This window comes from Ovis aries, chromosome 17, assembly GCF_016772045.2.
Source record: "Ovis aries strain OAR_USU_Benz2616 breed Rambouillet chromosome 17, ARS-UI_Ramb_v3.0, whole genome shotgun sequence".
NCBI classification, from domain to species: Eukaryota; Metazoa; Chordata; class Mammalia; order Artiodactyla; family Bovidae; genus Ovis; species Ovis aries.
Window position 1 is genome coordinate 53,897,944 of NC_056070.1, and position 27,690 is coordinate 53,925,633.

Genomic DNA, 27,690 nt, shown 5'->3' on the forward strand with positions numbered 1-27,690 from the left:
TTTCTGCCCTTAGTATACGAAAGTCCAAGAGGTGGAATGACAAAAACCAGACATCATTACACCTGACCAGGACCAGCTACGTAAACTGTGAGGCCCAGAATAAAATGAAAATATCAGGCCTATATTTTAAGCAGAGCATTAAACCAGGTATGGGCCCTTCTAAACACAGAGCCCTGTTTGACTGCACAGTTGGCACCCCTGTGAAGTCTCCTGCCTAACCCTGTTCTCAGCTTGCTGCACGTTCACCCTGCCAGGCCTGCATCCAAAGCTAATAAAAAGAGTCTGTGGCTCCCGGCCGTCTGTGACTGAGATTGGCTGACTGGAGCCTGGCTTCTTCAGGAAGGAATAGTAGGTTAAATGGAAATTTGGAAATACCAGAGTGACCCCCAAACTCATAACTGTCTGGGTTACAGCTAATTAGGTTTTTTTTTTTTTCTTGGTGAAACATTTGGGAATGAAGAATCAGAACAGTATAATTGCAGGAGGTTTAATGTAGAGGTATAACACTCAGTGATTTGCATGGATGGACCTGGAGATTGTCATGCTCAGTGAAGTAAATCAGACAGAGAAGAAACATTGTATGACATCCCTTATACGCAGATCTAAAAAGAAATGATGCAAATGAACTTATTTACAAAACAGAAACAGACTCACAGTCTTAGAGAATGAACTTCTGGTTGCCCGGGGGAAGAAGGGGGAAAAGGGATAGTGAGTGTGGGATTGATGTGTACAAACTGCTAATTTTTAAATGGATAACAAACAAGGATCTACTGTATAGTTCAGGGAACACTGCTTAATGTTATGTGGGAGCCTGGATGGGAGGGGAGTTTGGGGGAGAAGGGATACATGTATATGTATGACTGAGTCCCTGCACTGCCCACCTGAAACTATCACAGTGTTGTTAATCGGCTATAGTCCAATATAAAAGAAAAAGAATCAACGGTTTGGTTAAAGGAAGATGTTTGAAGAGGAGAAAACTAAAAGTAAACAGCCAATGGGCATTTGGGTCTCTACCAGAGACCCGAGGATAGATCCTCAAAGGGAAAAGAGGAGTGGGGTCATGACCTATGCCAGGGGCTTGGCACGGTGGGAACTCTCCCCGGCAGGTTTGCTATTGTGTTTTCAGTCCTGGGGCAGGTGAGAACACACAGGTTGAGACTTACAGAGTGTTATTATTTTCACTAAGAACACATTCTTCACAACTGTCCTAAGAGGTAGGCAATAATAATAACCCCATTTAACAGATGTAGAAACTGAGGCATGAAGAGGTTAAGTCACTCACCACCCAAACCCATAACAGCTAATAGGTTGCTATTGTGTTACCCTACAGCTGTTTGCCCCAGACTTTTGAAAAGTGCTTTACTGTTTGGAAGAACATTTTGTCTGTTGAATACATAACTGATCAAATCAGTTGTCATTTATCTAGTACCCAGTATAGGCCAGATGCTGAGCTAAGTACTTTCACACGTACCATTTCTAATGCCTGTGAGCCAAATACCGTTTTACAGATGAGGAAACAGGCCCAGAGACCTGACCTGACTCAGCCCCCTCACTAGGGAAGGCCACTCAGGATTCAGTGCAGGTGTGATAACGTTCTCATTCCTTCTCTTCTCATCAGGCTGCCTTTGTGCTCATCTGTGTGCGTGCATGCTAAGTCGCCTCAGTTGTGTCCGACTCTTCGCGATCCACTCGACTGCAGCTGGCCGAGCTCCTTTGTCCATGGGATTTTCCAGGCAAGAATACTGGAGTGAGTTTCCATGCCCTCCTCCAGGGCTCTTCCCAACTCAGGGATCAAACCTGCATCTCTTAAGTCTCCTGCATTGGCAGTTAGGTTCTTTACCACTAGCGCCAACTGGAGGGCCCTGTGCTCATCTGAGTACCTCGAATACTACTACTTGTTCAGAGTGTTTTATGTTTTGTCATTTTTGGATGGTCAGGCTAATTATTTTCTTCCTCAAAATACATAGAAGGCAAATGAACTTCATCTATGCTCCTGCTGATGACTTCCCCTTTTATACTGTTATTTATGTTTGGGACTAACACACATATTAATCTCACTGCCTGTTGAAGAAAACCAAGAAACTTCTCGGGGTCCTCTTCCTTCCTTCCTCTCTCTCTTTTTCTGTCATGCATGTGGGATGTAGGATCTTAATTCCCCCACCAGGGATCAAACCTACGCTTTCTGCATTGGAAGCCTGGCGTTTTAACCACTGGATCACCAAGGAAGGCCCCCCACCCCCGGCCAGTGTCTTTTTTGTTGTTGTTGTTAATCCCAGCATTTTTCTACTGTCTTATTGAATGGGAGAGAATTCATCAAATAAGGTACATTGGTGCGATTAATTCTGCTGTCTCTATCTGGATGTTCCAGGTTTGGGAGGTGGAACATTCCAGTGGACAACGTGAGTAGAACACAGAACAGTTCAGAAAGGAAAAGACGAAGTCTTGGCAGGAGTTTGATGCCTTCTTAGTGGGTGAGATAATTTTAAAGTCTTGCTTTTTATCCCCTCTCTTGTACTGTCCAAGTTTTCTTAAAAATAAGATTCAGATGCTTTGTTTACTTATTTTCTTGGCAATCTGTGTTGTCAAGACAACAAGAGCTGTTTGCCTAGAATAGGTTTCTCTGGTGTTCTTGGAGAAGAAAACTCAAAAAGCAAAGCCAATTCTTAATTTCATATCTTTTAAGGAGAAAACAGTTCCCTTGAGTGGGATGACTCCTATCATAAGAGCGGCTGAATGTTAGTGAAAGGCAATTGTGTTTGCTCAGCTCTGTTCTGATTCACTTTAATCAGCATTGCACCTAACTAATGGGGTTTTTAGCTCTGTGCTAAGTATACTAATAGTACCTTTGAGCACTTTAGAGCCAGGCACTGAGTTATTATCTTTTATTTTGGAGGTAAGATAGTTATGTAACATTATGTTTCAGGTGTACAACATTATGATTTGACGTCTGTGTGCATTCCACAGTAATCATCACCAAAAGTCTAGTCATCAGCATACATGTGATTCCTTTTACTCATTTCGCCCATCCCCAACCCTCATCCCCTTGGTACCATCAATGTGTTCTCTGTGTCTATGAGTTTCGCTTTATTTGTTTTCCTGTTTTTTAGATTCTGTATATGAGTGAAATCATATAGTGTCTTTCATCTTCTGACTTATTTCACTTAACGTAATACCCTCCTAGTATCTTCCAGCTATGTTGTTGCAAATGGCAAGATTTCATTCATTTTATGGTTAAGTAATATTCTATTGTGTTTAAATATTATACATCTTCTTTATCCATTTATCCATCAATGGACCCTACACACAATATTGTATCTAAACCTCAAGCCAAGCCTCTGAGTTAGGTTTATTATCCCCATTTGACAGCTGATGAACCCAAAGTCACTCATGCAAGGCTCAGTTCAGTTCAGTCAGTCCAGTCGTGTCTGACTCTTTGTGACCCCATGGACTGCAGCACACCAGGCCTCCCTGTCCATCACCAACTCCCAGAGTTTACTCAAACTCATGTCCATTGAATCGGTGATGCCATCCAACCATCTCATCCTCTGTTGTCCCCATCTCCTCTGGCCTTGAATTTTTCCCAGCATCAGGGTCTTTTCAAATGAGTCAGTTCTTCGCATTAGAGAGCTGGTAACTAGCAAAGCTTCGATTTCAGTTAGGTCTGACTGACTCCAAAATCACTGCTTTCAACCACAATGTTCACAGTAAGCAAATGTTTCATTGTGGTATTTACCTGTACTCCAGGAATATATAGCTCTATTGGCAAGTCAGAAGGCAGGAGTGAAAAGTAAAGACTAAAGAAGACACAGTGGGAACTTCCCTGGTGGTTCAGTGGCTAAAACTCTGTGCTTCCAATGCAGGGGGCCTGAGTTCAATGCCTGGTCAGGGAACTAGATCTTACATGCTACAACTAAAGATCCCAAGTGCCACAAATCAGACCTGGTGCAGCCAAATAACTAAATATATAAAAGAAAAAGAAGACATGGCTGCTGAGCATCAAGTAAGTGGTCCAGTCCTTGCTGTAGGAACTAAGAAAGGGGAGAAGTAAAGGAGGGCCTGGGTCACAGCATTTCAGGAAATTCTTCCAGACAGAAGTGGGGCTTTGGTTTGAATTTAGATTTGAATGGACATACATTTCTCACATAACTAGCTTTTTACTTTACATAGCTGTCCCTGGTGGCTCAACAGGAAAGAATCCACCTGCAATGTGGGAGAACTGGGTTCGATGCCTGGGTTGGGAAGATCCCCTGGAGGAGGGCATGGCAACCCACTCCAGCATTCTTGCCTGGAGAATTTCCATGGACAGAGGAGCCTGGTGGGCTACAGTCCATGGGGTTGCATTGAGTTGAGTTGCAACCTTGGGGTTGCAAAGAGTTAGACACGACTGAGCGACTACCACACGCACAGATATATCTGTGTTTGCCTGTATTGGCTCCAGTGTTCTACTAAAATACAGACACTTGAGTAACACAATGTAAACATAGAATTGCATATTTTAACAAGCAACAGGGAAAGATCAATATTTATTTCGGTTTCTTCAAAGCAGGAGTTGCTAGACTATTGCCCAGGGGCTGAATCTGCCATGCCACCCATTTTTATATGTCCCTCTAGCTAACAATGGTTTATACATTTCTAAATAGTTGAAGAAAAATCAAAACAATAATATTTTGTGACATTGAGAATTAAATGAAATTCAACTTTCAGTTTTCGTAAATAAAGTTTTATTCAAACACAGCCATGCCCATTCACTTGCTTTTGTCTATGGCTGCCAGAATGTGAAGAGTTTAGTTACAAAAGAGACCATAGAGCCTGCAAAGCCTAAAATATTTACTACATGGTCCTTTACAGAAAAAGTTTGCTGACCCCTGCCATAGAGTCAGACATGTTCAAAATGCTCCCCATCAATCCCCCAAAATATATTTTTTTCAGACAATAGAAAAATATAGAAAAATAACAGAACCATGCATCTGCCATTCAGAATTGACTGTTAATTTTGCCATATGCTTCAAATTCATTTATAAGTAAAAGGCATGACACCTTACAAGGGCTTCCCTGGTAGCTCAGCTGGTAAAGAATCCACCTGCAATGCAGGAGACCTGGGTTTGATCCCTGGGTTGGGAAGATCCCCTGGAGAAGTGATAGGCTACCCATTCCAGTATTCTTGGGCTTCCCTGGTGACTCAGCTGGTAAAGAATCCACCTGCAATGCGGAAGACCTGGGTTGGAAAGATCCCCTGGAGAAGGGAACAGCTACCCACTCCAGTATTCTGGCCTGGGTGGCAAAGTCAGACAGAACTGAGTGACTTTCACTTTCACATGACACTTTACAACATTCCTTATGGCTCCCATGTCTATTCTCTCTCCTTGCCTCCTTATCTTAGTGGCAAACTGTCATTTGCATGCATCCCCTTTGCCTTTTTCCTTTTTTTTTTTTGCTTTTATTCATTTATTTATTTTAATTGGAGGATAATTACTTTACAAAATTGTGAGGGTTTTTGCCATGTATCAACATGAATCAGCCACGGGTATACATATGTCCCCTCCCCTTTGTCTTTTAAAACACTTGTATGAAAAAAAAAAAACAATGAAAAAACCACTTGTATGTAGGGAATGTGTCTCTGAACAACAAAGACTGTGTTCTGCAACCTGCTTTTTCACTCAGCATTTTGTTTTGAGCTCTCCACCGTCTGTACAAATAGATACGAGACATTCAGTTGAACTATTGCATCATATCCCATCAAGTGGCTATATAACACGTTTCATTGATCTATTCTCCCGATAAACATTTAGGGCAGTTGTTCCCAGGTTTTTATTCTTACCAACGAACGCTGGCATGTTGAATAACACCAGAATGGGCGGTCATCTTAGTGGAACGCTTTGAATTGCTTGTGAGCGCTTCTGCTGCGTGAAAATGCCAGAGGAACTAAACTGAAAGGGACATCGAACCTTTAATTTGGACCTTGACTCAGGACTGAGTTTTGCAACCATCCAAGGACAGGCGGCGTCAGGCAGCCCTTGTGAGGTCTTAAGCCCCTCCCCGGAGCGCTGTCACCCAGCTGGGAGACTAAACATTCTCCAAGGGCTCCAGCGAAGTCAGGCGCCAAAGGGGTAAAATGTTTGGGAAGAATACGATGTATGTCACAAAACGCATCTCAAGTAGTCTTTGGGAAAGCCAGAACTTCATTGGCTGTAGTTCGGTACATTCAGGTGGAGTGGCGGTGGGAAAGGAACACAGTCCCCAGCCCTTGGGGGGGGGGCGAGCAGCGGTCTCTGGGGAGGCGGGGACGGAAGGGGGTCCCCCGAACGAGTGCTGACCCGAAATCCAGGCCACATCCACCGCCGGGCGCCTGGGGCAGGGGTAGCAGCCGGGGACGTAAGCCGAGCCTCGAGGCGGGGCCGCGGGTGACTCGCAGGTTTGGGGAAGTTTCCGTGGCTCAGCCACCGCCCCGCAGTCCCCGCGTTTGACTAAATGAAGCGAGCTCAGCCGGCACGTCCGGCCTGCGCGAAGTGCCGCGGTCGCGGCGGGGAGAAGACGGGCAGGTGACGCCGCGGGCGGAGGCAAAGTTGCAGCGCTGTCTCCCGCGCTCCCGCGCCCCGGCAGGTCTCTGCCCTCCTCGCGGGTCCGCAACCTCTCCCGACCCCGCTCCAGGCCCTGCCTCACTTCCCTCTCCTCCGCCTCCTCCCCTGTCTTCTCCCTGCCCTCAGCCTCGCCGCTACTTTCGTCTCCTCAGGCTCCCGCCTCCTTCCCCTCCTCGGCGCGCGGCCGAGCCCTCGGGGGCGCGCGGCGGGCGAGGGTGGCTCCGCGCCGGGGTTTCCAGAGGCCGCAGCCAATCTCCGCGCAGCCCGCGGCCGCGTCGCGCCCGAGCTGGGACCCGCCGGCTCCTCCCTTCCCGCCCCCCGCGCGCCCGCCAGGGCCGCGGAGAGGAGCGCGCGGCCGCGCCGAGCCGAGCGGAGCCGAGCGGGGGACGCAGAGCGCGGGAGGCGGCGGCGGCGGCAGCGTGGAGCCCAGGTGAGCCGGCGGGAGCTGGGCCGCGGGCGGGGGACACGGCCGCCGCAGCCCCGGCGGGCGCCCTCGTCCTCTCAGGGTGCAGGACCACCGCCCGGATTGCAGACAAAGCCCTGAGGCCGACCCCGGGTTCCCGACGCCGAGGGGACCCCACGTGCGCCGCCCCACGCCCCGCCACGTGGGGACGCGGTCCCCGGCGCCCCTTCCCCTGCGTCTTCGGGGCGCAGGGGGCCTGGGGGTGGCCGCCTCGGCTGGGCCGCGCCCGGCCCAGGGTGGCAGGGGCGGTCCCGGAGTTTGGAACCGTTGTCACCGGCGGTCGGGGCAGTTAAGGATTTCGGAGGCGGCCTAGGCCCACCCCCTCGCGTTTGACAGGTGGCGAAAGCCGGGGCGCGCAGGCGGAGAGGGCTGACAGACTTTGAGCGGCCCATCCCCGCTCCCTTCCTGTCTCGAGGGGGTGCACACCGGCGCCGCGGTGGGTTGGACATCTGGCGGCGGGACCCTGGACCGGCTGCTGTGGGACCCGGGACCCCTCAGCCTCTCCTCTGTTGGCCCTCTCTGCCCCCGCCCCCTTCTCTCGGCCGGAACCTCACAGGCTCGGTCTTTTTTTGACCTAAATTCACCTCGGGGCCGCTGCATTCTGTGAACGCTGGGAGGTGCCTTCTCCGGTACCCTCCACCTGACTCTTGGGGACGCGGGGATACAGGGCCCGGTCCCCGCTCAGCTTTGGTCTCGGTGCCTGGGCTGCCCGCCGCGCGCCCCCCCGCCGCCCCGCCCGACGCCCGGTTCCAGCCTTGCGCTTTTCCTGGCTTCCCCACCCCCTGCACTGCCCAGTTTGGGAAGCGGGGTGTTTTCACAGCTCTGCCAGCGGCCCTGCTGCTCTCACTTGGCGCTGAAGAGGTGGCGCCGAAGCCCCTCCTATCTCCTTGCTAAGGTTGGGGCAGAGGGATGATGCTTGCGGGGCCGGGGATCTCGGTGCCCGCAGTAAGAGGGGCACGCTGGCCCGGGGTGGGTCGTGCAGTGCCCTCCTCCTTAGGGACAACTTTTACCTTCCTCAGTCTGGAAGTTCCCACAGCCCTAGAGATAGAAACTTCTGTGCGTTAGAGCTTTGCTGTCATTTACCAGCCCCCTCAGGTGGCTCTGCCCCCAGGGGAGAGAGCAGTAGATAGCTGTGTCCCCATAGAGTCCCTTGTTCCTAGGAGGAGGCAGAGGCAGCAACACGGGGAGGGCTTTGCGGGAGTTACCTCCCTGCCCCCTGCACCCCACCTCCCCAAAGCGCCTCACAAAAACATTCAACTTAAGAGCAAACTGTGCATGCTTCCTGGTGGGTCCTAGAACTTCTTTCCGTACCGCGGGTCCTAAACCCTTCCTGTATAGAGAGCAGCCTTTTGTAGGGAGAGGGCACAGCCCGTTTTTTGTGATAAAAAGTAATGCCCATCATTTGATGGGCCCCTAACTTGGATAATGACTTCCCTGGTGGCTCAGACGGTAAGGCATCTGTCTACAATGCGGGAGACCTGGGTTTGATCCCTAGGTTGGGAAGAGTCCCTGGAGAAGGAAATGGCAACCCACTCCAGTACTCTTGCCTAGAAGAGGAGCCTGCTGTCCATGGGATTGCAAAGAGTCAGACACGACTGAGCGACTTCACTTCACTTAATTTGGATAATAATAATAGTGTTCACAACCAGCATTTATGGAGTTCTTACTATGTGTTAGATGGGCTTCCCAGATGGCTCAGTAGTAAAGAATCTGTCTGGCAAAGCAGGTTCAATCCCTGGGTTGGGAGGATCCCCTGGAGGAGGAAATGGCAACCCGCTCCAGTATTCTTGCCTGGAAAATTCCATGGGCTACAGTCCATGGGGTCACAAAGAGTCAGACATGACTGATTGACTGAGAGCATGTGTTAAATACTATACTGTGTGTTGCAGGCATTATCCCATTTATTGCCTACCAAAATCTTGTAGGGTGGGGATTTTTATCTCCATTGTAGTAGAGATGAGGAAACTGAGGCTAAAAACAATTCTGCAGGAGTTAGGCCGTTTGCTAAGAGTTAGCTAGCAAGGAGTTAGCCCATTTTATAGAAAGGCTCAGGGAGGCTAAGTAACTTGCCCAGGGTCACACAGCCAACCCAGGTTGTGGTCCTAAAGCCTGTGCCCTTTACCACCTGTTCTAGAACAGAGGCCTTTGCAAGGCTGCCCTAGGCTTCTTGAGGAGCCCAGAAATGTTTGCTAAAACAGCCTGAGGTGCCACGGTGGTGATGCTGATCGACTTGGGCTTGTGTTTGTTTCCAGGTTGTTGCTGGGCTGGTAGACAAGTATGTTCACTAATAACTATGCAGTAGTTCTCATCAGAGGTGTTTCCACCTTCCTGGTGAGCATTTGGAGAAGTGTGGGGGTGACTTTTGGTTGTCAAAATGAAGCTGAGCACTCCTGATTTCTGGTAGACAGAAGCTGGGGATGCCAAATATCCTGCAGGCAGGCCAGATTCACAGCAGGCGTGAAGAATTGCCCTGCCGTAAATGGCTAAGAGTGCTCCTGCTGAGATATACCGGGAGGAATAAGTGCTGTGCCAATGAGGAAGCAGAGGGCAGTGGGGTTTCTGGAGAAATCCCTTCCGGCAGGAGTGAATACAAGAGGCTTCCTGAAGGAGGTGTCATTCGTGCTGAACTTTAAAGGATGGGCTGAAAAGTGGAGATTGGATAGGAGGAGGGGAGGGGAGAAGGATGGAATGACCTAACAGAGGGAACTTTCTGGAGTAACCTAGAATCTTCTTCTTGAGAACTGCTTCCCAGATGGGCTGGTTGGTGGGGAAGCGCCTGTCTCAGGAGGAAGGGATGGGCGGGTGGGGCAGGCCAAGCCTGTTTTCAAGGCTTTTTGGCTGAGATTTTAACGTGGGCCACAGAGTTGCCCTGACTGCATCATGAACCCATTTCATGGATGGGCTTGGAGAGGCTGAGTAGCTCGTTCAGGATCATGGTGGTTGTGGGAAGCATATGGTTCTCGTTTCCTGATGCCAGGGATTGTGGGCAAATGCTATTTCAGATTTTCCTTTGGGTCAGAGGGCCTTGTTTTGCTATTTTGCACAGATGTTTTGCTTTTTCCAGTAGCTCCTCCCCTTTGGGCTGGGCCAGATAACCCAGATGCGGGCTCCACAGCGCTGCAGCGGCCTTCAGCCTCACTTCTGTGCCTTCCTAACTGGAAAGTTGAGGAAATCGCCATTTCCCTTTGGGAACTGAGTTTTCTCCCTTCAGGCTGTGCTTGTTATATACTGACCTGTTAGGAATGTAGGACCTATTGTGTCTGGCTTTCATTGAACATAATATTTTCAAGGTTGACCCTTGTTGTAGAATATATCAGTGCTTCCTTTCTATGACTGAATAATCTGTGTATGGATACAACATATTTTGTTTATCCATTCATCTGTTGACTGATACTTGTATTGTTTCTGCCATAAGAGCTTCTTCTTTTCTTTTTAAAATTTTAATTAATTAATTTACTTATTTTTGGCTGGACTGGATCCTCATTGCTGCACTTGGGCTTTCTCTCATTGCGGTGAGCAGGGGCTACTCTCTAGTTGGGGTGTGTGGGCTTCTCACTGTGGTGGCTTCTCTTATTGTGGAGCTTGGGCTCAAGAGCTCCGGCTCAGAAGCTGTGGCTTAGTTGCCCTGTGGCATGTAGAGTCTTCCTGGATTATTGGTAGGTGGATTCCCATCAACTGGATCACCAGGGAAGCCCCATAAGAGCTTCTTAAGCCCTTTGTACTTTCTTAAGCTTCTTAAACTTTGTACTTTTCTTTGCCTCCGCAGCCCCCAACTAATAAACTTCTGGGTACAAGACATTACTTGGTCACTCTATTTGCTGGGAGAAAGTGATGGAACAAAGGTTCTCAGAAATCAGCTGGAGACTAGCTTCCTGGAACAAGGAAACTCCCTTACTTTTCAAAACTCTCTCACGTCACCTCCTAGCTCCAGTCTAAGCCCATCACTTCCCCGGTCAGCTCACAGTGTCATTTACAGGGAGAGCCTGGATTTTATTCAGTTTCATTCATTTCAGTCATGATTTGTTAAGTGCAGGTTCCTGTGTGATTTTATTGGTATATATATTGTGAGATCCTTTTCCAGGTAAGGAAATCCACAGAGTAGAGAAAGCCTCACCAGACAGATGGCGCTGGCAACCCTGTGGCCAGGTGTGGAGTCAGCTCAGGTCCTGATAGCTTTGCCAGGAAAGCCCACCAAGAACATGGAAATAGAGTGATGTGATCAATGCGCTGAGAGGAAGCCTAGAGAATTCCATCCCCTCAATTCCTCCTATATGATGGCTGGGAAAAGTGGAGCACAGAGAAGAAGGGAGAACGTAGTCTTTTTAGAGAGAGCATTGCTTATGGGCCATGTTGTATGCTGGGCATTTTTCTAGAAGATTGACTCTACAGCTACCCTCTAGGTAGGTTGCTGCAGCTCCATTTTACAGATGAGAAAATCAAGGCCCAAGTCCCCTGAGACCTGTATAGTTTCCTGACATACCTTCTCATCCTGAGCACTCATGTCTCCCTTGGCCTCCTTATGCTGCCAAATGATGCCAATGTTCTCATGGAGTGGAATCAACCTTCCCCGGGAGATTATGGTGTGGAAATGATTTCCAAATGGTTGTGCTCTCAAAAAAAAAAAAAAAAAAAGATTTTGAATGGTTACTTTTTTCTTCCTTCTCTGATTGGATCCCTTCCTTGATAAAACCAAACAGAAGGGCATATTTAAAAGGAACGCTGTTTGACTTCACAGAAAAGACCTCTGGCATTCCCTGCTGCGGGGTGCTAGTGACCAAAACAGGGAAGGAATTATTTTAGCTGCCAGTGTTTTCAGTTTCAGTCATGTGTGTAGTGTTGCTGCTGAATTTTTCTTGTCAATTATGAAACATTTGAAGGATGAGAAAAAAAGTGGATAGAGGAAAAAAAATTTCGTTGTTGACTGGCTCATGGTTTTTGAAGGCTGGAAGGAGGCCCAGGGGCAGAAATAAGGCAGAGCAGGGCGCTGATGATCGTTCACTGAACCCACACTTTTGGGAGGGGCTGGTGGCAAGCTCCGTCCTGGGAACCAAGGGACTCTGGGACTTGATCCTTATCCCTAAGGAGCGCCTGAGTGAGCGGTCTGGAACTGTTGAGGATCAGTTTGGAAAAGATGAACAATTCTAGCGTTTTTCCTTTTTGAAAAGGAAAGAAGAAAGAAAATAGGAAGAGTCTGTTGTGCCCCTACCCTCCTCACCCCCAGAAAGCTGCTGAGAAACTATTTTTATGTTGTCCGTTTTTATCCCTGTTGGCTTCTGTAAATAGTTGAGAGATGGTGGTTGCAGAGATAAAAATGCTAATTCCAACCTGGAGAGGAGACATTGATAGTCTCCCAAGGAAATGGGGAGGGAGGCCAAGGTCTTTCCCCTCTGCCCCTCTTGCTTGGGCATGGGGTAAGGAAGTAAGTGTGTGGGGGGGTGGAAAGTGAGTGGGGGTGGGAAGTGAGTGGGGGTGGGGTGGGGAAGGCACACAGTGGGAGGTGCCTGAGATAAGCCTCTGTTGGAAAAGTTTAACTGGGGAACCAGTGGTTTGGTGGGGGGGCAGGATGTGGAGGAAAGGACACCTCCTTTGTGAGTTTTTAAAACCGCTTGGGGATTTTGCCATTAAGGCCTCTGTCAGAGATTTTATTTAGATTTTTTCACAGACAGTTCTACTGCCGTCTGGGTCCAAGTGTGGGCAACATGATTGGAACCCCAGAGCCAGCTTCCAGCCCTTCTTTGCCCCTGGCTGGTGCTGCTTTGTGCTGGAAGCTGGGAAGGGAGGAAGCTAGATTTAGCATCACCTCCAAACAGCAGCAGGAAAGAGGAAGGGAGAAGGGCTGTGGGTGGGCGAGGCCGGGATGCCTGTAAATTCCCAGTCGGCCCCTTCCCTCTGATTTGTCAGGTTGCAGAATGTTGGAGTCAAGTCTTTTTCTTTTCGTTACAAATTGAAATTTCAATTGTTTCCCACTTCTTCCTTGTTGTTTAGTCATGTCCGGCTCTTTTTGGGACCCCATGAACTGCTGGACTTCTTCCTTAGGTTCAGTAAAAGACTGGGAGGGATTCAGTGGGAGAAGAGGAAGTAAGATGATTCCTACCTCACTTTTCTAAATACCCCCAACATCCACACCCACACTTACCCATTCATTCGTGCTCCTCAAGGCAAGGACCATCTGCACACACCTGGCCTTAGGTACCTGGCATGAGATGGGGGATGCTCTCTCTCTGCGATACTTCATTATTGACCTAACAGTAGCTGTCTAGGAACTCTTAAGACAGTGGAGGTTCTTACTCCACCAGCATCCAGGGCAGAAGGGGACACTGCAGGGGTCAGGGGTCATACCCTAGCCTAGCCTGGGACCTGCTGGGCTGCCTCGGAGAGGTCATCTCACCTCCCTGGGTCTCAACCACTACTTTTGAAGCCCTAGTGTGTTGATTATGAAAGCTGTGAGAGTATGTGCAAAATTCTTGACATAGATAAACAAGGATGTGAAATTATAGGCACATTCTGCTTTTAATTTTGTAAAAAGTGATGCATATGGATAAGAATTAGAAGGGAAGATGGAAAGAGTTAAGTTAGCATGGTGTAATTAGAAAAAAAATTATTTTAATAGAAATTAAAGGGGCTTGAACTTGATAGCCACTGAAGTGCTTTCTTGGCAACAGCTTCTACTTAGGGAGCATTTGCTGTGTGCAGGGACCTGTGTGGTGGTAGGTGAGGTAGGCATTGTTATCTTTAAGGTCACCAGCTAAGAAGAAGGGCTGTGCCCTTGATCACAAATGCTCCCCCCTCTCTGGGAGCCTTTGATTTCACACCTGTACTTTCCCAAATCACTGTGTGATTTGGTACAAGCCGCTCAGATTCTGTGTTTCAGTTTTCCTTATCTGTGAGATAAGCATGATAATAGTACCTAACACATAAGGTTGTTGTGATGATTAAATGAGATGATATGTGTACCATGTATCACGGTGTAGTGCCTGCCACTCGGCCAGCACTAAAGACTGCTGCTGCTAAGTCGTGTCCGACCCTGTGCGACCCCGAAGACGGCAGCCCACCAGGCTCCCCCGTCCCTGGGATTCTCCAGGCAAGAACACTGGAGTGGGTTGCCATTTCCTTCTCCAATGCATGAAAGTGAAAAGTGAAAGTGAAGTTGCTCAGTCGTGTCCAGCTCCCAGCGACCCCATTGACTGCAGCCCACCAGGCTCCTCTGTCCATGGGATTTGCCAGGCAAGAGTGCTGGAGTGGGGTGCTAGTTATCACTATTATTGCATCTACAACTACTATGGCTGCTGCTATAGTGATGTCATTAAAAAAAATTTTTTTTAATTGGAAGAAAATTGCTTTACAATGTTGTGTTGGTATCTGCCTACAACAACGTGAATCAGCCTTAATTCTGTATATATCCCCTCCCTCTTGAGTTTCCCTCCCCTCTCCCCTTCCCACCCCTCTAGGTCATCACAGACTGGCAGGCGGAGCTCCCTGCGTTATATAGCTCCCTCTGTTATATGTCAATGCCACTTTCTCAACTTGCTGATTCTTGTGTTAAAAATACTAGTCAGTTTCTTCCCTTCATTCCACCCTGTTGATAAGCCCTTTCCTTACCTGTTTTTGATTTTTTTTTCCTGTTAAAATTAAAAAAAATTTAAAAGCAATTTGAAAATGCTGGTGTCTGCCAAACTGTCATTGTGAAGGCTGTCAGGGGTTTCAGCTGCTTGGCAGTTTGGCCCAGTTTGGCCCAGTTTGGCCCTTAAAGTGTAGGGAACTGATCATCTGTCAGGGAGCTTAGTGGAGAAGCTTTTCTCTCAATCAACTCTGTATCATTTATCTGTTAGGACTTTGGGTTGTAAATATCAGAAAACCAACTGCAAACTAGCTTATGCAATAAATGGGAATTTACTGGCTCATGTAGAGTAGAAACTCCTGGGGATACATGGGGTTCAGGCAGGGCTGGATCCAGGTCCCACACAGTGTCTCCAACTTTAATTCTTTTTTGTCTCTCTCCTCTCTCTCTCAACTTTATTCTAATGAAGGGTTCTCTCAAGCCTCTGGTAACTCTAGAAGTATATCTTCACTGCTCTGTGTGAAAGAGACATTCTTAATACTTCCACAGAATCCTAGAATAAGACTTTAGTAGACTGACTTAGGTCACACGTCCACTCTTGAAACAATCCCTTGAATAGAGCAGTTGATGCCCAGTTGACCAGACTTGAGTCATAGTGGAGCCCCGAAAGCTGACAGCACAGCCAGCTCCGCGGAATCCCCTTTGACCCAAAAGGATCAGTTCCAGACGTGAATCAGGCTGCTGTTATCATACTAAAGGAACTTGGATGGATTCAAGGCCAGCTAGAGAAAGCGTCTGACCTTCTGAGTGGTCTTGGGATGAATAAAATAAACAGTGACCTCTGGCCAGTATTTATTGAGTGCTGGCAGTGTTCTAGAAAGTTCTTGGTCCTGGAGTCCAATAAACAAGAAAGGGAAAGGCAACGCTCTCACAAGTTAAGTCGCACTGACATCTCTGTGCCCATGCACATCTTCCCAAGCAGTGTAAGACACCGCATCTTCACATTCTCGCTTCTCACACAGGTTGGAGTGTCAAGGAGCCAGAGGAAGGGGCTTAGATATCCCTCTTTGATAGAGATTTTGGCTCAGCCTGGACTTCCTTCTGGACACAATATGTGGACATTGCAAGGCTGTACCTGCATTTTTAGCCCCTTTCTGAAAAACTCAACCAGTTTTAGCCCTGCTTGGAATACTGCGTAACTTTGGACAAATCAATAAATCTGTCTGAGCCTTCCTTTTCTCATTGGTGAAATGAAATGGTTGGAATAGGTGATCAGTGATGCATGCCCTTTATAGCACTAAGGTCCAATGCATCTCAGAGTAGGGCCTGTAGGGGTGGGATAGGTGATGAGAGGTGGAAAAGGAGGAGGATGTGTAACATGGCACTCAGCGTGTCCTTGGCGTTGGGAAGCCAAGGGGGAGCGGTGAGGACTGTGGCATGCAAGCCAGGGCGTCTACTGTCCACAGCTACAGAGAGTTGGTGCCAGGAAAGAATTCAGGCCCAGTGCTGTCAGTGTTCAGTTTTTCAAGAGACTGGACATTTTGATTTTTTATCTGAAATCTCCTGGCTCTGAAATGTTGGCATCTCATTCAAATAGTTTTAAAGACAGTGTACGCCAAGCAAAATACATTGGGTGGCCAGCCATCACATGAGAGGGACTTTTGGCTCCAGGGACTGTGATGGGGATGGAGTCTGTTCACTCCAAAGCCAGCACTATGGGAATTCCCTGGTGGTCCAGTGGTTAGGACTCTGCGCTTTCACTGCTCAGGGCCCTGGTTCAATCCCTGGTCGGGGCACTAAGATCCTGCAAGCTGTGCAGTGCAGCCAAAAATAAATAAATAACTAATAGATTAAAGAAAGAAAAGAAAAAGCCAGCACCATCCCTCATGTCCTCTGTCAAGGAAGGACCCTTGTCTCTGGGGGAAACGATCAGTTTCAATGCCTCCAAACTAAAGACTATACAAGGAAGAGGCAGTAATAAGAGTCTGTGTCACTGAGTCTGATAAAGACTGCTTGGCTGGGCCAAGGCCCAGAATCTGGAATATTCCAGCTGATGTCAAGTCTCAGCGTTGCATCAGCTGCTACAGCTGAGCCTCCCAGGTCTCCCACTTAAGTTCTGAGAGACACCCTCTGCATCGTGGCCTATGGGGCAGCAGGCTTGTGTGGTTGGGTGGGGAGCTGTGTTAGTTTGCTAGGATTGCCATGACAGAGTGCCACAGACTGGGCAGCTTCAATGACAGAAATGCATTATCTCACAGTTCTGGAGGCCAGAAGTCCAAGAGGCCGGAAGTTCCAGAGGCTGGAGGTCCCAGAGGCCAGAAGGCCCAGATGGAGGTGTTGTAGGGCTGGTTCTTCCCAGGGCTGTTCCTTGTCTCTCTTCTGATGTCTGGTGGCTGTTGGCAGTCTCAAGTGTTCCTTGACTTGTAGATGCAGGAGCCCAGGCTCTGCCTTCCCATTCTCATGGCGTTCTCCATGTCGTGTGGGTCTGTCCAGACTTCCCCCTTTTCTTAAGGATGCCAGTCATATTGCATTAGGATTCTGGCGTATCTTTTTTGGGGGACACAATTCCATAACCCATAACAGGTGCCAAGTGGGGCCTCTGTGGCTTTGCCTGGGCCACCCTGCCTGCTCCCATCAGCTTCCCACGAAGTTCTTGTGCTCTGGCCCCTCCAGCTGCCCGCTGTCCCTAGGCCCCATTCAGCTCCAGGGGTCTTCTTTCTGCTCCCTCCCCTCTCCCACCTCTTTCCTGGTGCAGAGCTTTCTCAGAAGCGCTTTCCTCCTCCTGGAACAAGTTGTTGCCGCCTTAGTACCTACTCACCATGTTGGTCTCAGCCGAAATGTAACTGCACCAAATGAGGCCTCTCTTGACCCAGACCCTCCCACTCAGACCGCCCCCCTCCCTGGGTCCCTGTGTTGTTCTCTTTGATATCCTGGTTTTCTCCTCCGGTTTGTGCTTATAGAGTCACTTGTGCGCCTGCTTTTCAGAAATTACATTTATTCTGTTTATCTGGCACATAGTAGGTCCCCAGTAGTTACTTGTTGAAGGAAGGAATGGATGAATGAATTTCCTTTTGGATTTCCCTAGCCTCAGTTTCCCCAGGTGAGAGAGGATGTGGCTGGCCAAGCCTGTTATACCAGGGAGGACATCGTCTCTGGCCTTGGCAGCATCCGCACAGCTATTTTGGGCCCCTCTGTTGTCCTGGAGTGTCTGCTGGGACCTCTGGGGAGCCTGCAGAGGACCCTGTGACGTGGGTCAGGGCATATCTCTGGCTCGTTCGCTGCCTACTTGCTGTGCTGAGGCTCCTGTGGTGGTGGCTTGGCACTTGGTAAGCAGGGCAGGTTGGAAACTGCCCCCAGGAAACGGGAGCAGTCCCGTTTCCTGGAGGCCGGTGCACTTGGCTTCCTGGCAGAGGAAGGAGTGTTCCCTTCATCCTGGCCTGGAGCCCGGTCCATCTGCTCCAGGAAGGTTCTGGTCCTCCATTTGAGCCACCTGTGAGGGGGAGGGAGTCAACGGAGGGGTTGCCAGCCAAGGGCGGTAGGGAGGCTTCAGGGCCTGGGGAAGGACCCACGGATTGGGCAGGAGGCTCGAGGAGGGGACTTTTCGAATTTTCTCAAACCTCAGCTCTCCCACCCTGCCCCCCCCAAAATCGAATGCTTGGCTGTCCCTCTCTTGCAGAGGGCCTGTGAGGATTAAATGATAACCTAGACAGAGACTTAACCATGATTGGTAAAGAAGTGCTCAGTTGGATATACCTGTTATAATGCAAACCATTGTCTTTTGTGTGATTCCACCCCTCACCCTCCACCCCCAGTGTTGATAACTTTTGTCAGCTCCTTTAAAGGCTGTGACCTCAGAGGATATGTGACCTTAAAACCAATCAGACTCGGCTTAGACTCTATGGGGTCAGTGGTGCTGAATGGCCAAAGGGCTTGCCTGCCAGCCTCGCTGCAGACCCAGTGAGTGGCCTCCAAGTGGCCTTGAGGCACTGAGGTTTGTGTCCCTTGGGGCTCTTTCTTGAGACCTGGACACACCTACCCCTCCAGCACAGAGGTCTCCACTTCCATCCCAACAGCTGCTCCTGCCCCAGCAGGTGCATTTTTTCCCCCTCCTTTCTCCTCCAGGCCTCAAGAGCCAAGGCACAAGCCAGACACTAGCTTGTCATGGGGACTGATTAAAAGCAGCCTTGCCGGGAGTGGATGGCTTGGTGTCCTTGGCCTGGAGTGGCGATCGATAAGCAATTGTTTTCCCGTTGGCAAGAAAAAAAAATTCTCCATTAACTTTCTCAGGTGCTGCCAGACTAGTTTTCTTTTCAGGAACTCTGCAGCCCTGTCAGAAGTGGCCCTGGGAAGGAGGACGGGCCTGTGGAGGGGAGGCAGGCCCTCGATGCCAAGGCTACAGAACACACACAGGAGGAAGAACATTCTGGAACACAGCCTGGCAGGTTGTGGGCATTCAGTAGGTTTTTGTTGGAAGAGGAGGTTTTTGAGCACTTTAAGCATGGACCAAACATGAATATTGAGTTCTTAGCTCAGTTAATCCTCATGACTCTTGGGTGAGTGCCCATTTTATAGATAAGAAAACCAAGGCTGCAACCCCAGGCAGTCAAACTTCAGGGGCTCTGCTTTTCCACTACTGGGAAATAAAGATGATAAAAAGGATACGTAAAGTAACAGCAACTGGGACTACGGAGAACACTGAACTCAGGCTGTGTTCTTTCACTGAAGAGAAAGCCAAGACAGAGGAACCATTTAATGATTTTTTTTCTCAGATACAGCCAGAGTAGGACACAGGGTTAGGAGACAGGGTTAACTGTTCCCTCCTCCAACTGCTCCTGCAGTCAGGCCTGATCATCCTAATTCCTCTTGTGGTAAAAATTTGTTTCTGAATAGTTACTATTTGCATACTTACTTTTATAGGAGTAAATGTAAATATAGTGAAAATTTGGTCCCTCCCACCCTGCCCCCCACCCCGACTTCTGCAAACCAGTTGTCTTCTCTTGAGGCCACTGTTTTCATTTTCTTGTGTATCTTTTCAGAAATACACTGTGCATACTCGATTATGTACGGATGTATGGTCCTTTCTCCCTGTGCCAACAGCAGCATGCTAGTGCCTTGTTTTTTCCCCATGTAACAGCATGTCTTAAAGCTAACTCATATTAGGATGTACAGAGTCACCTCTTTTAAAATAAATGCATGATTTTCTCCTGGGCTACATTACCTCATTTTATTTACTCAGTCCACCATGGATAGTCATTTCAAACCACACTACCAACAGAATCTTGTACGTATATCATTTTTTATGTGTGAGATTGCCTATAGGCTAAATACTCAGGTACAGAATTGCTAAGTCAAAGGTATGTGCATTTGGAATTTTATTAGATAATGGTAAATTTCCCTTCATAAGGATGCTACTAATTCATTTGTTGTTCAGTCGCTCAGTCATGTCTGACTTTTTGTGACCTCATGGATTGCAGCACGCCAGGTTTCCCCATCCTTTACCATCTTCCGGAGCTTGTTCAAACTCATGTCTGTTGAGTCAGTGATTCCATCCAACCATCTCATCCTCTGCTGCTGCTTTCTTCTTTTGCCTTCAGTCTTTTCCAGCATCAGGGTCTTTTCCAAAGAGTCGATTCTTTACATCAGATGGCCAAAGTATTGGAGCTTCAGTTTTAGTATCAGTCCTTCCAGTGAATATTCAGGGTTGATTGCCTCTAGGATTGATCATCCTCCCCATGAAAATAGTGCTGTTACTGTATTTTTTGTCTTTGCCAATCTGATAGTTGGAAAAAAGGTATTTTTTTTGTAGTTTTATTATTACTTTCTTAATTTGGTAAAATATATATAACATAAAATTTACCATTTTAACTGCTTTCAGATGTGCAATTCAGTGGTCCTGTTTACATTCAGAATGTTGTGCAGCCATCACTGCTAATCCATTTCCTAAACTTTTTCTTCACCGGAAACAGAAACTCTGTGCCTCTTACCCAATGACTCCCTGTTTCCCTCTCCCCTAGTCTCTGGTAACCTCTATTCTAAACTCCCTGTCTCTCTGAATTTGCCTGTTATCTAAGTGAAGTCATACAGTATTTGGCTTTTTAAATGTTTGGTTTGTTTCACTTAGCATGTTTCCAAGGCTCATCCATGTTATAGCACGTGTCAGAATGTTATTCCTTTTTATAGCTGAATGATATTTTATTGTCTAAACAAACCACATTCTGTTTATCCATTCTTCCACTGACAGACCCTGGAGATGTTTCTCGCTTTTGGCTATTGTGAATAATGCTGCCATGAACATGGGTGTATATAAGGATTCTGTTTGAATCCTTGCTTTCAAGATTTTAGGGGGTGTGTGTGTGTGTGTGTGTGTGTGTGTGTGTGTGTGTATATGGAATTCCTAAGTCCAATGATAATCCTACATTTAACTTTTTGATGACCCACCAGACCATTTCCTTGTGGTTTATTTGTTTTGGGCTGTGTGGTGAGCAGGGGCTACTCTCTAGTTGCATTGCTGAGGCTTCTCATTTTGGTGGCTTCTCTTGTTGCAGAGCATGGGCTCCAGGGCACACAGGCTTCAGTGGCTGTGGCTCGTGGGCTCTGGAGCGCAGGCTCAGTAGTTGCGATGCATGGACTTAGTTGCCCCACAGCATGTGGAATCTTCCTGGACCAGGGATCGAACCCGTGTCCCCTGCATTGCAAGGCAGACTCTTAAGCACTGGACCACCAGGGAAACTCTCCCTGTAGTTTGAATTTGTACTTCTCTTATTGTAACTGAGGCTGAGCATCTTGTCACATGATTGGGTACTTTGTCATTCCTTTACATGGAACTCTGCGGGTTCAGATATCATGCCATGTCTGGGCTAGGATGCTGTTTTTATTTCCTTAATGCCGTTCCCAGTGGTCTTTCCCTGCTCCTCAAGGGACCCCCATCTGCCCAGTCATGGTCCAGATTGCATACATAGACATTATTCCATAAATACTTCTCAGAGGACTGTCCCAAGAGGGCAGGTTGCATTTCTCTGGCCCTCAACCAGGCCCTCCAGGAAGCACTGGCTTTCTGCTCCCATCAGTACTTTCTTCTCCACGACCCCCCACCACTGTCACCCAGTGTCTTAAAGAGATATCATTATATTCATTCATAAAGTATCTCTCCTCAGTCCTCACTGTTTTCCTGGCACCTTCGTGATATGGGTGATCAGTGTGGAGCTACCATCTGTGGATGTACTTCCTGAATTCCAGTGGTACCTGTGACATTTGTCCAGCAGAATTTGTCAAACATACGAACCAAAGGTTAATATTCTGTCCCAGAGACAGAAGGAATTGACAGTCTGAGGGAGTGTCAATCTTTTTTTTTATTTTCCTAAATTCATGTAACATAAAATTAACTTTTAAAAAAACGTGTAATTCAGGGACTTCCCTGGTAGTCTAGTGGCTAAGACTCTGCTCTCCCAATGCAGGGGGCCTGGGTTCGATCCCTGGTCAGGGAACTAGATCCCGCATGCTGCAACAAAGACCTGCTGCAGCCGCATAAATAATTAAATAAATATTCAAATAAAATAGTTTTAAAAAATGTACAATTCAGTGGCATTTAGTCCATTCACAGTGTTGGGCAACCATCACCTCTGTCTAGGTTCAAAATATTTTCATCACCCCGAAAGGAGACCCCATACCCACTGGCAGTCACTCCCTATTTCCCCCAACACCTCCCCACTCCTAGGCAGCCACTAATCTACTCCCTGTCTGAATGGATTTGCCTGTTCTGAAAACTTCATATAAATAGGATCATGCACATGTGATCTTTTGTGTCAGGCACTTTTCCCTTAGCATCATGTTTTTGAGGTTCACGGAGGTTGTAGCCTGTGTCGGTTCCTTTTTAGTCATATTCCATTGTGTAGACAGACCACATTTTGCTTATCCATTCATCTGTCACTGGATCTGTGGGTTGTTTTTTTCCCTTTTGGCTGTTGTGAGTAAAGCTATTTGGGTATATACCTAGGAGCAGAATTGTTTGGTCATATGGTAATTCTCTGTTTAATCTTTTGAGGAACCACCAAGTTATTTGATATTAACTTTTTTTTTAAAATCTCATGTTTGCCTTTCATCTTGCAGGTACTAGTTGGGGGCTGAACTAGGGGAACATTAGATCATAGGTATGTAGAGCCTGACTCTTCACACAACACAAATCACCCAGGCTCACATACTCTCTGAGCGCCTGTTCTTCCTCTGGTATGACCCCTGACCCCTTACTCCTCAGTTGAGAATCGCTGGCCTGAAATCAGGTCAGGTGACTGGACTCCCGTGTGCATGGTCTTCACATTAGGAGACCTGGACAAATCCCTCTCCCTCTCTTGAGCCACAGTCTCCCCATTTACAAAATGAGGTTATAATGGCAAACCAACAATGTAGAGTGCCTGTGAAATTATCCTGATATGTGGAAGATATTTTATAAACTGTAAAGTGCTATCTGAATCTTTGCTGTTATGAAATGATGCGGCCTAGAGGTCACCATGCAAAACTGTTTCATTTCACCTGCCCAACATTTTAAAATATTTAAAATAACTGCTGATTTAAACAAACAAACAAAAAAAGAGATCTCATTTAACATCCTGGCTTTAGATCTTCTTTTGAAAAAAAATAAAGAGGTGAGGAGGTAACCAGACAATTCTAGGCTCCAGTCCTTGCTTAACAACAATTGGCTTGAAGTAGAAGTAGCTGCCACCTCTGTAGGGGTGTGGGTGCTCAGTTTGGGGGTTTTCTCATACTTAGTTTCTACAGGAATTGAATTTGGGATTCTTGTTTTGTGTGAGGAGGAGCTTTTAAAATAAGGAAATGTGAAACTACAAGGGCCTATGGTATAGTACAGGGAAGTAGATTCAGTATTCTATGATAAGTCATAGGGCTTCCCAGGTGGTAAAGAACCCGCATGTCAATGCAGGAGACACAGGTTTGATCCCTGGGTCAAGAAGATACCCTGGAGGAGATTATGGCAACCCACTTCAGTATTCTTGCTTAGAAAATTCTCTGGACCTGGCGGGCTGTGGTCCATGGGGGTATCAAAGAGTCAGACACAACCAAAGTGACTTAACATGCACGATAGATCATAATGGAAAAGAATATAAAAAAGAATGTATACAGTATATAACTGAATCACTTTTGCTGTACAGCAGTAACTAATGTAATTGCTGTGTAAATCAACTATATATTAAAAAAAAAAAGGATACAGTGAGGAAAAGTAGCCTAAGCTCTTGTATATAGACTCAAAAGATATATGATCACACAGTTTTTTAAGCTTTTTTTTTTTTCAAGGACGTCAACTCAAAGCAGGAATGAAGTATGGGCCTGGGCCAGCAGGAGAGACCCCTCTTGGCTAGCCCTGCCACCCTGGGTGGGGGCAGCTGACCCTTCCTCTTCCTGCAGGTGGCGCTGTTGCCGGATGGGAGTGCCCGGGCGCGTCTGCGTTGCATGAGGTCCCCACATGCACCATGTCATCATGCGTCTCTAGTCAGCCCAGCAGCGACAGGGCCGCTCCCCAGGATGAGCTGGGGGGCGGGGGCGGCAGCAGCAGCAGCGAAGGCCAGAAGCCCTGTGAGGCCCTGCGGGGCCTCTCCTCCCTGAGCATTCGCCTGGGCATGGAGTCCTTCATCGTGGTCACGGAGTGCGAGCCGGCCTGTGTTGTGGACTACGGCCTGACCCGGGACCGGCCCCTGGAGGCCCATGGCGGAGAGATCACCCTTGACGCCTCGGGGTCTCAGGCCCGGCCCCACCTCTCCAGTCGCAAGCTCTCTCTGCAGGAGCGGTCCCTGCTGGATGCCAATGGGCGCTGCGTCTACCCGGCGCTGCCCCACTCACCAGTGGGCTCCCCGCAGTCCTCGCCGCGGCTGCCCCGGCGGCCCACGGTGGAGTCGCACCACGTCTCCATCACTGGGATGCAGGTGCGTGAGCGGCGACCCCTGGTGCCCTACCCTGCACCCAGAATGTCTCTACCTTGAAGCTGGGGTCCCCCAGAAGGATCCCGGTGCAACCAGTTGATTGGAAAGGCTACCCTAGGAAACCCGGAGAGATGTCAATAAAACATATATGATGGAGCCAGTTACCACTGTGGACAACTGGGGCCCCGCCTCTGGGCAGCCATGTGGGACAGTGTAGTACATGAGCCCCAGACTTATTCCACCTGAAGGCAAAGGAGCTGGGCCTTTTACACCAGCTGCTGGCAGTCCCTGGACCCAGAGCATCTCTCGGTCAGAGAGAGCCTCTAGCAAAGAGACCCTCATGATGGCAGTTAGAAGTTGTGCCAGGGACTCTGAAATGGGGCTGACGGGTCAGTGAGCATCTTTGGCACTGTGAGTGCACTTCTCCCATGATTTTTACCATAAACTTCTGGGAGGTAGGTTGAAACTCAGATCCCCAGCTGGTTCACAGGGCCTGATCCACCCCTACCCCACCTCCTGCCCCAACTCCTGCCTTTGTACTGCCACCTCAGGGTTCCAGCCTTACCCACTTCTTTGTCTTCCTCAGATGTCCAAGCTCATTCGCTCCCTTAGGCCTTTACCTTGTACCCTCTGTTTGAAACCCCTCCCTCCTGCAAATCTCTTCAAGGTCATCTCCATCTGGCTTCCAAATCTCAACTCAGATGTCAGCTCCTTGGAAAGACCTCTCAGACACCCCTTCTAAGCAGCCTTCAGCCCCTCTCTGTCCTGTTGACTGTCTTTCATAGCACTTGTCACCATCTGTTTATCTGTGTGTCTGTTAAGTTGTTTATTGCCTGTCCCCCTGCCACCCCCAGCTAGAATGTTAGGAACAGTCCTGTTCATCACAGGGTCCCTAGCACCTGGCATAGTGCCTGGTGTCTGGTGGCTCAAAAATATTTTGTTGAAGGAAGGAATAAATTTAACTGGGAGAAGGCTGGAAATCCAGAATGACATTCTAAAGGAGCTGATATTTAACTACCTTCTGAGGGCTAGGTAGAATTTTCTCAGTTGGAGATGGGTACACACTGAGAGTTCACTGCAGGGAAGTGAGCACAGCATGAGCAAAGACCCCAAGGGAGAAGGCCATTTTTAAATTGTTATTGTTTGTTTCATTTCCTAGTTTATTAACTAGCCACAGGCCACCTAGGTGGCAGAGGTAGTCTCATTCCTCTAATATTTTAGTTTTAGAAGTATGATTACCATAATCCAGCTAAGTACCAGCTATGTACACCAACATATTTCTTTTCCATAGAATTCAGGATAGGTTGGGGATTCAGTTAGTGAGAGTGTGGGCCCCAAAGGAGAACACTGTGGCAACAAGGCCGGAGGGAGAATTTCAGTTTATATCAACTTAGAGAAACAAATCTCCCAACAACAGTGGCTTTAACACAATAAGGCTTATTTATCATGTAAAATAAATGCATAGGGTTAGGCATTGGGTATTGGTGAGATGGTTCTGTTGTTGCTTTGGTCCTTAAAACCTCACAATGTCAAGATGGCTGCTGTGGCTCAAGCCTTCACAGCTCCATTCCAGGCAAGAAGAATGAACAGGGAAGGGAGGCAAAAGCTGTCTGCCTCCTGAGTCAGTCCTATTTCCTGGAAAGTCTACCCAGCAATTTTGCCTGTCTCACATTAGCCAGAACATAGTGACATGGCCACCTTAGGTATAAGAGAAGCTGGAAAATGCAGTTTTCCAGCTTGGAATGTTGCCACTGTGTTCCAGTTATAAAGAAGAAAGGAGAGACTGGTATTTGGTAGGCAACTAGTCATCTCTGCCAAGGTCAGAGCTTTCAAGGGCCTGAAGGCCAGACCATGAAGTCAGGACTTGACCCTGGAAACAGCAGACAGCTGGGCTGATGTGGTCAGAGTAGATTCTTAAAGATGAATTCAGCAGTATGTGGGGGTTGGATTCGAAGGCAGTGAGACCCCCTAAGACAGTTCTGCAGGGCCCCACCTCTGCCCGTCACATCCCTTCGGGACTCGGGGGAATGAAACAGTACTGGAGAGAAACATGAAACAAACTAAAAAGCCCACCAGTGAGGGGAGAGCTCTGTGGGCCTGGCCTGGCCAGGTCAAAGATACAGATCTGACGTGGAACTACCTCCAGTCAAAGGAAGTTGAGAACTGATTTAGTGTGACACTATTTAGGCCTCCCCTAACCCCATCCCAAAACAGTACTCTGTATTTTCTGCAGGTGCATATATGCATGCATGTACACAGAAAAAGACCTGGAAGTTTATACATCAAACTGACACTAAGGTTCGGGGAGAGGGATAGAATTGGGGCTTGGGAGGGGGTTCAAGGGCAAGTTGGTCCTCTCTGTAACACTTGATGGTTTGCTTTCTATCATGTTTGTCTTCCCGGTTTCCTATATCACGTAACATTTTCCACCTAACTCTATTGAGGTATTGAAGTGAGATAAACTGCACGTATTTCAGATGCGCAGTATGGTCAGTTCTGATGTATGTATACATCTGTAAAACCATCACCCCTATTAAGATCCCAGACCTTTCCAGTACACCCAGCAATGCATCCCTCTCCCACTTCCCCTTTCCCAGGTACCCACTGACTTGCTTTTGATTAGCTTTCAAGATCTGGAATTTTATATATGTGGAATCATTTAGTATGTACTCTCTCTCTCTCTTTTTTTCTTTTTTGCTTAGCTTCTTTCATGGTATAGTGATTTTTGTGATTTATCCATGTTTTTGCACATACCAGTAGTTCATTCCTTTTTATTGCTAAATAGTATTGGACTGTACGGATATACCATGGCTTATCCATCTACCTGTTGATGGGCATTTGGATGGTTTCCAGCTTTTGACTGCTACAAATACAGCTGTTGTAAACATTTGTATACTCGTCTCTACATAGACACGGGTTTTTCTTTCTTTTGAGTAAGCACCTCGATGTAGAGTGACTGGGTCATATGGGAAATGCCTGTTGAGAAGTTTTGCCAAACTGTTTTCCAAACAGGCTGTACCTTTTAAATTCTCACCAGCAGCCTCTGAACGTTTCATTTGCCCTACATTCTAACAATACTTGGTTTGGTTAGTCTGTTTCACTTTAGCCAATTTGGTGAATGTGGTTTTAATTTGCATTTTCCTGATGAGTAATGACGCTGAGTAT

General features: G+C 47.8%; 1 protein-coding gene, 1 long non-coding RNA gene and 1 other non-coding gene across 6 annotated transcripts in view; 2 read left to right on the plus strand and 1 right to left on the minus strand.

Annotated features, from left to right (window-relative positions):
• Positions 1–1,922: 1,922 nt before the first annotated feature.
• Positions 1,923–5,924, minus strand: LOC132658044 (uncharacterized). The gene is made up of 2 exons (XR_009597015.1): positions 5,819–5,924; positions 1,923–5,199 (listed from the first exon to the last, which is right to left on the minus strand). It is a non-coding gene; the product is annotated as an uncharacterized LOC132658044 (long non-coding RNA).
• A 1,021-nt stretch (positions 5,925–6,945) lies between these two features.
• CAMKK2 (calcium/calmodulin dependent protein kinase kinase 2) overlaps positions 6,946–27,690 on the plus strand; it is a 53,949-nt gene continuing 33,204 nt past the window's right edge. For all 4 annotated transcript variants that reach the window (XM_027956490.3, XM_027956492.3, XM_027956491.3 and 1 more), the window contains exons 1-2: positions 6,946–7,008; positions 24,014–24,528. In XM_027956490.3, coding sequence (XP_027812291.2) covers positions 24,079–24,528 — 450 coding nt within the window. In that variant the 5' untranslated portion in view covers positions 6,946–7,008; positions 24,014–24,078. The remainder of the gene's footprint in view (positions 7,009–24,013; positions 24,529–27,690) is intronic.
• Positions 22,011–22,083, plus strand: TRNAG-CCC (transfer RNA glycine (anticodon CCC)). Its single transcript has one exon. It is a non-coding gene; the product is annotated as a tRNA-Gly (tRNA).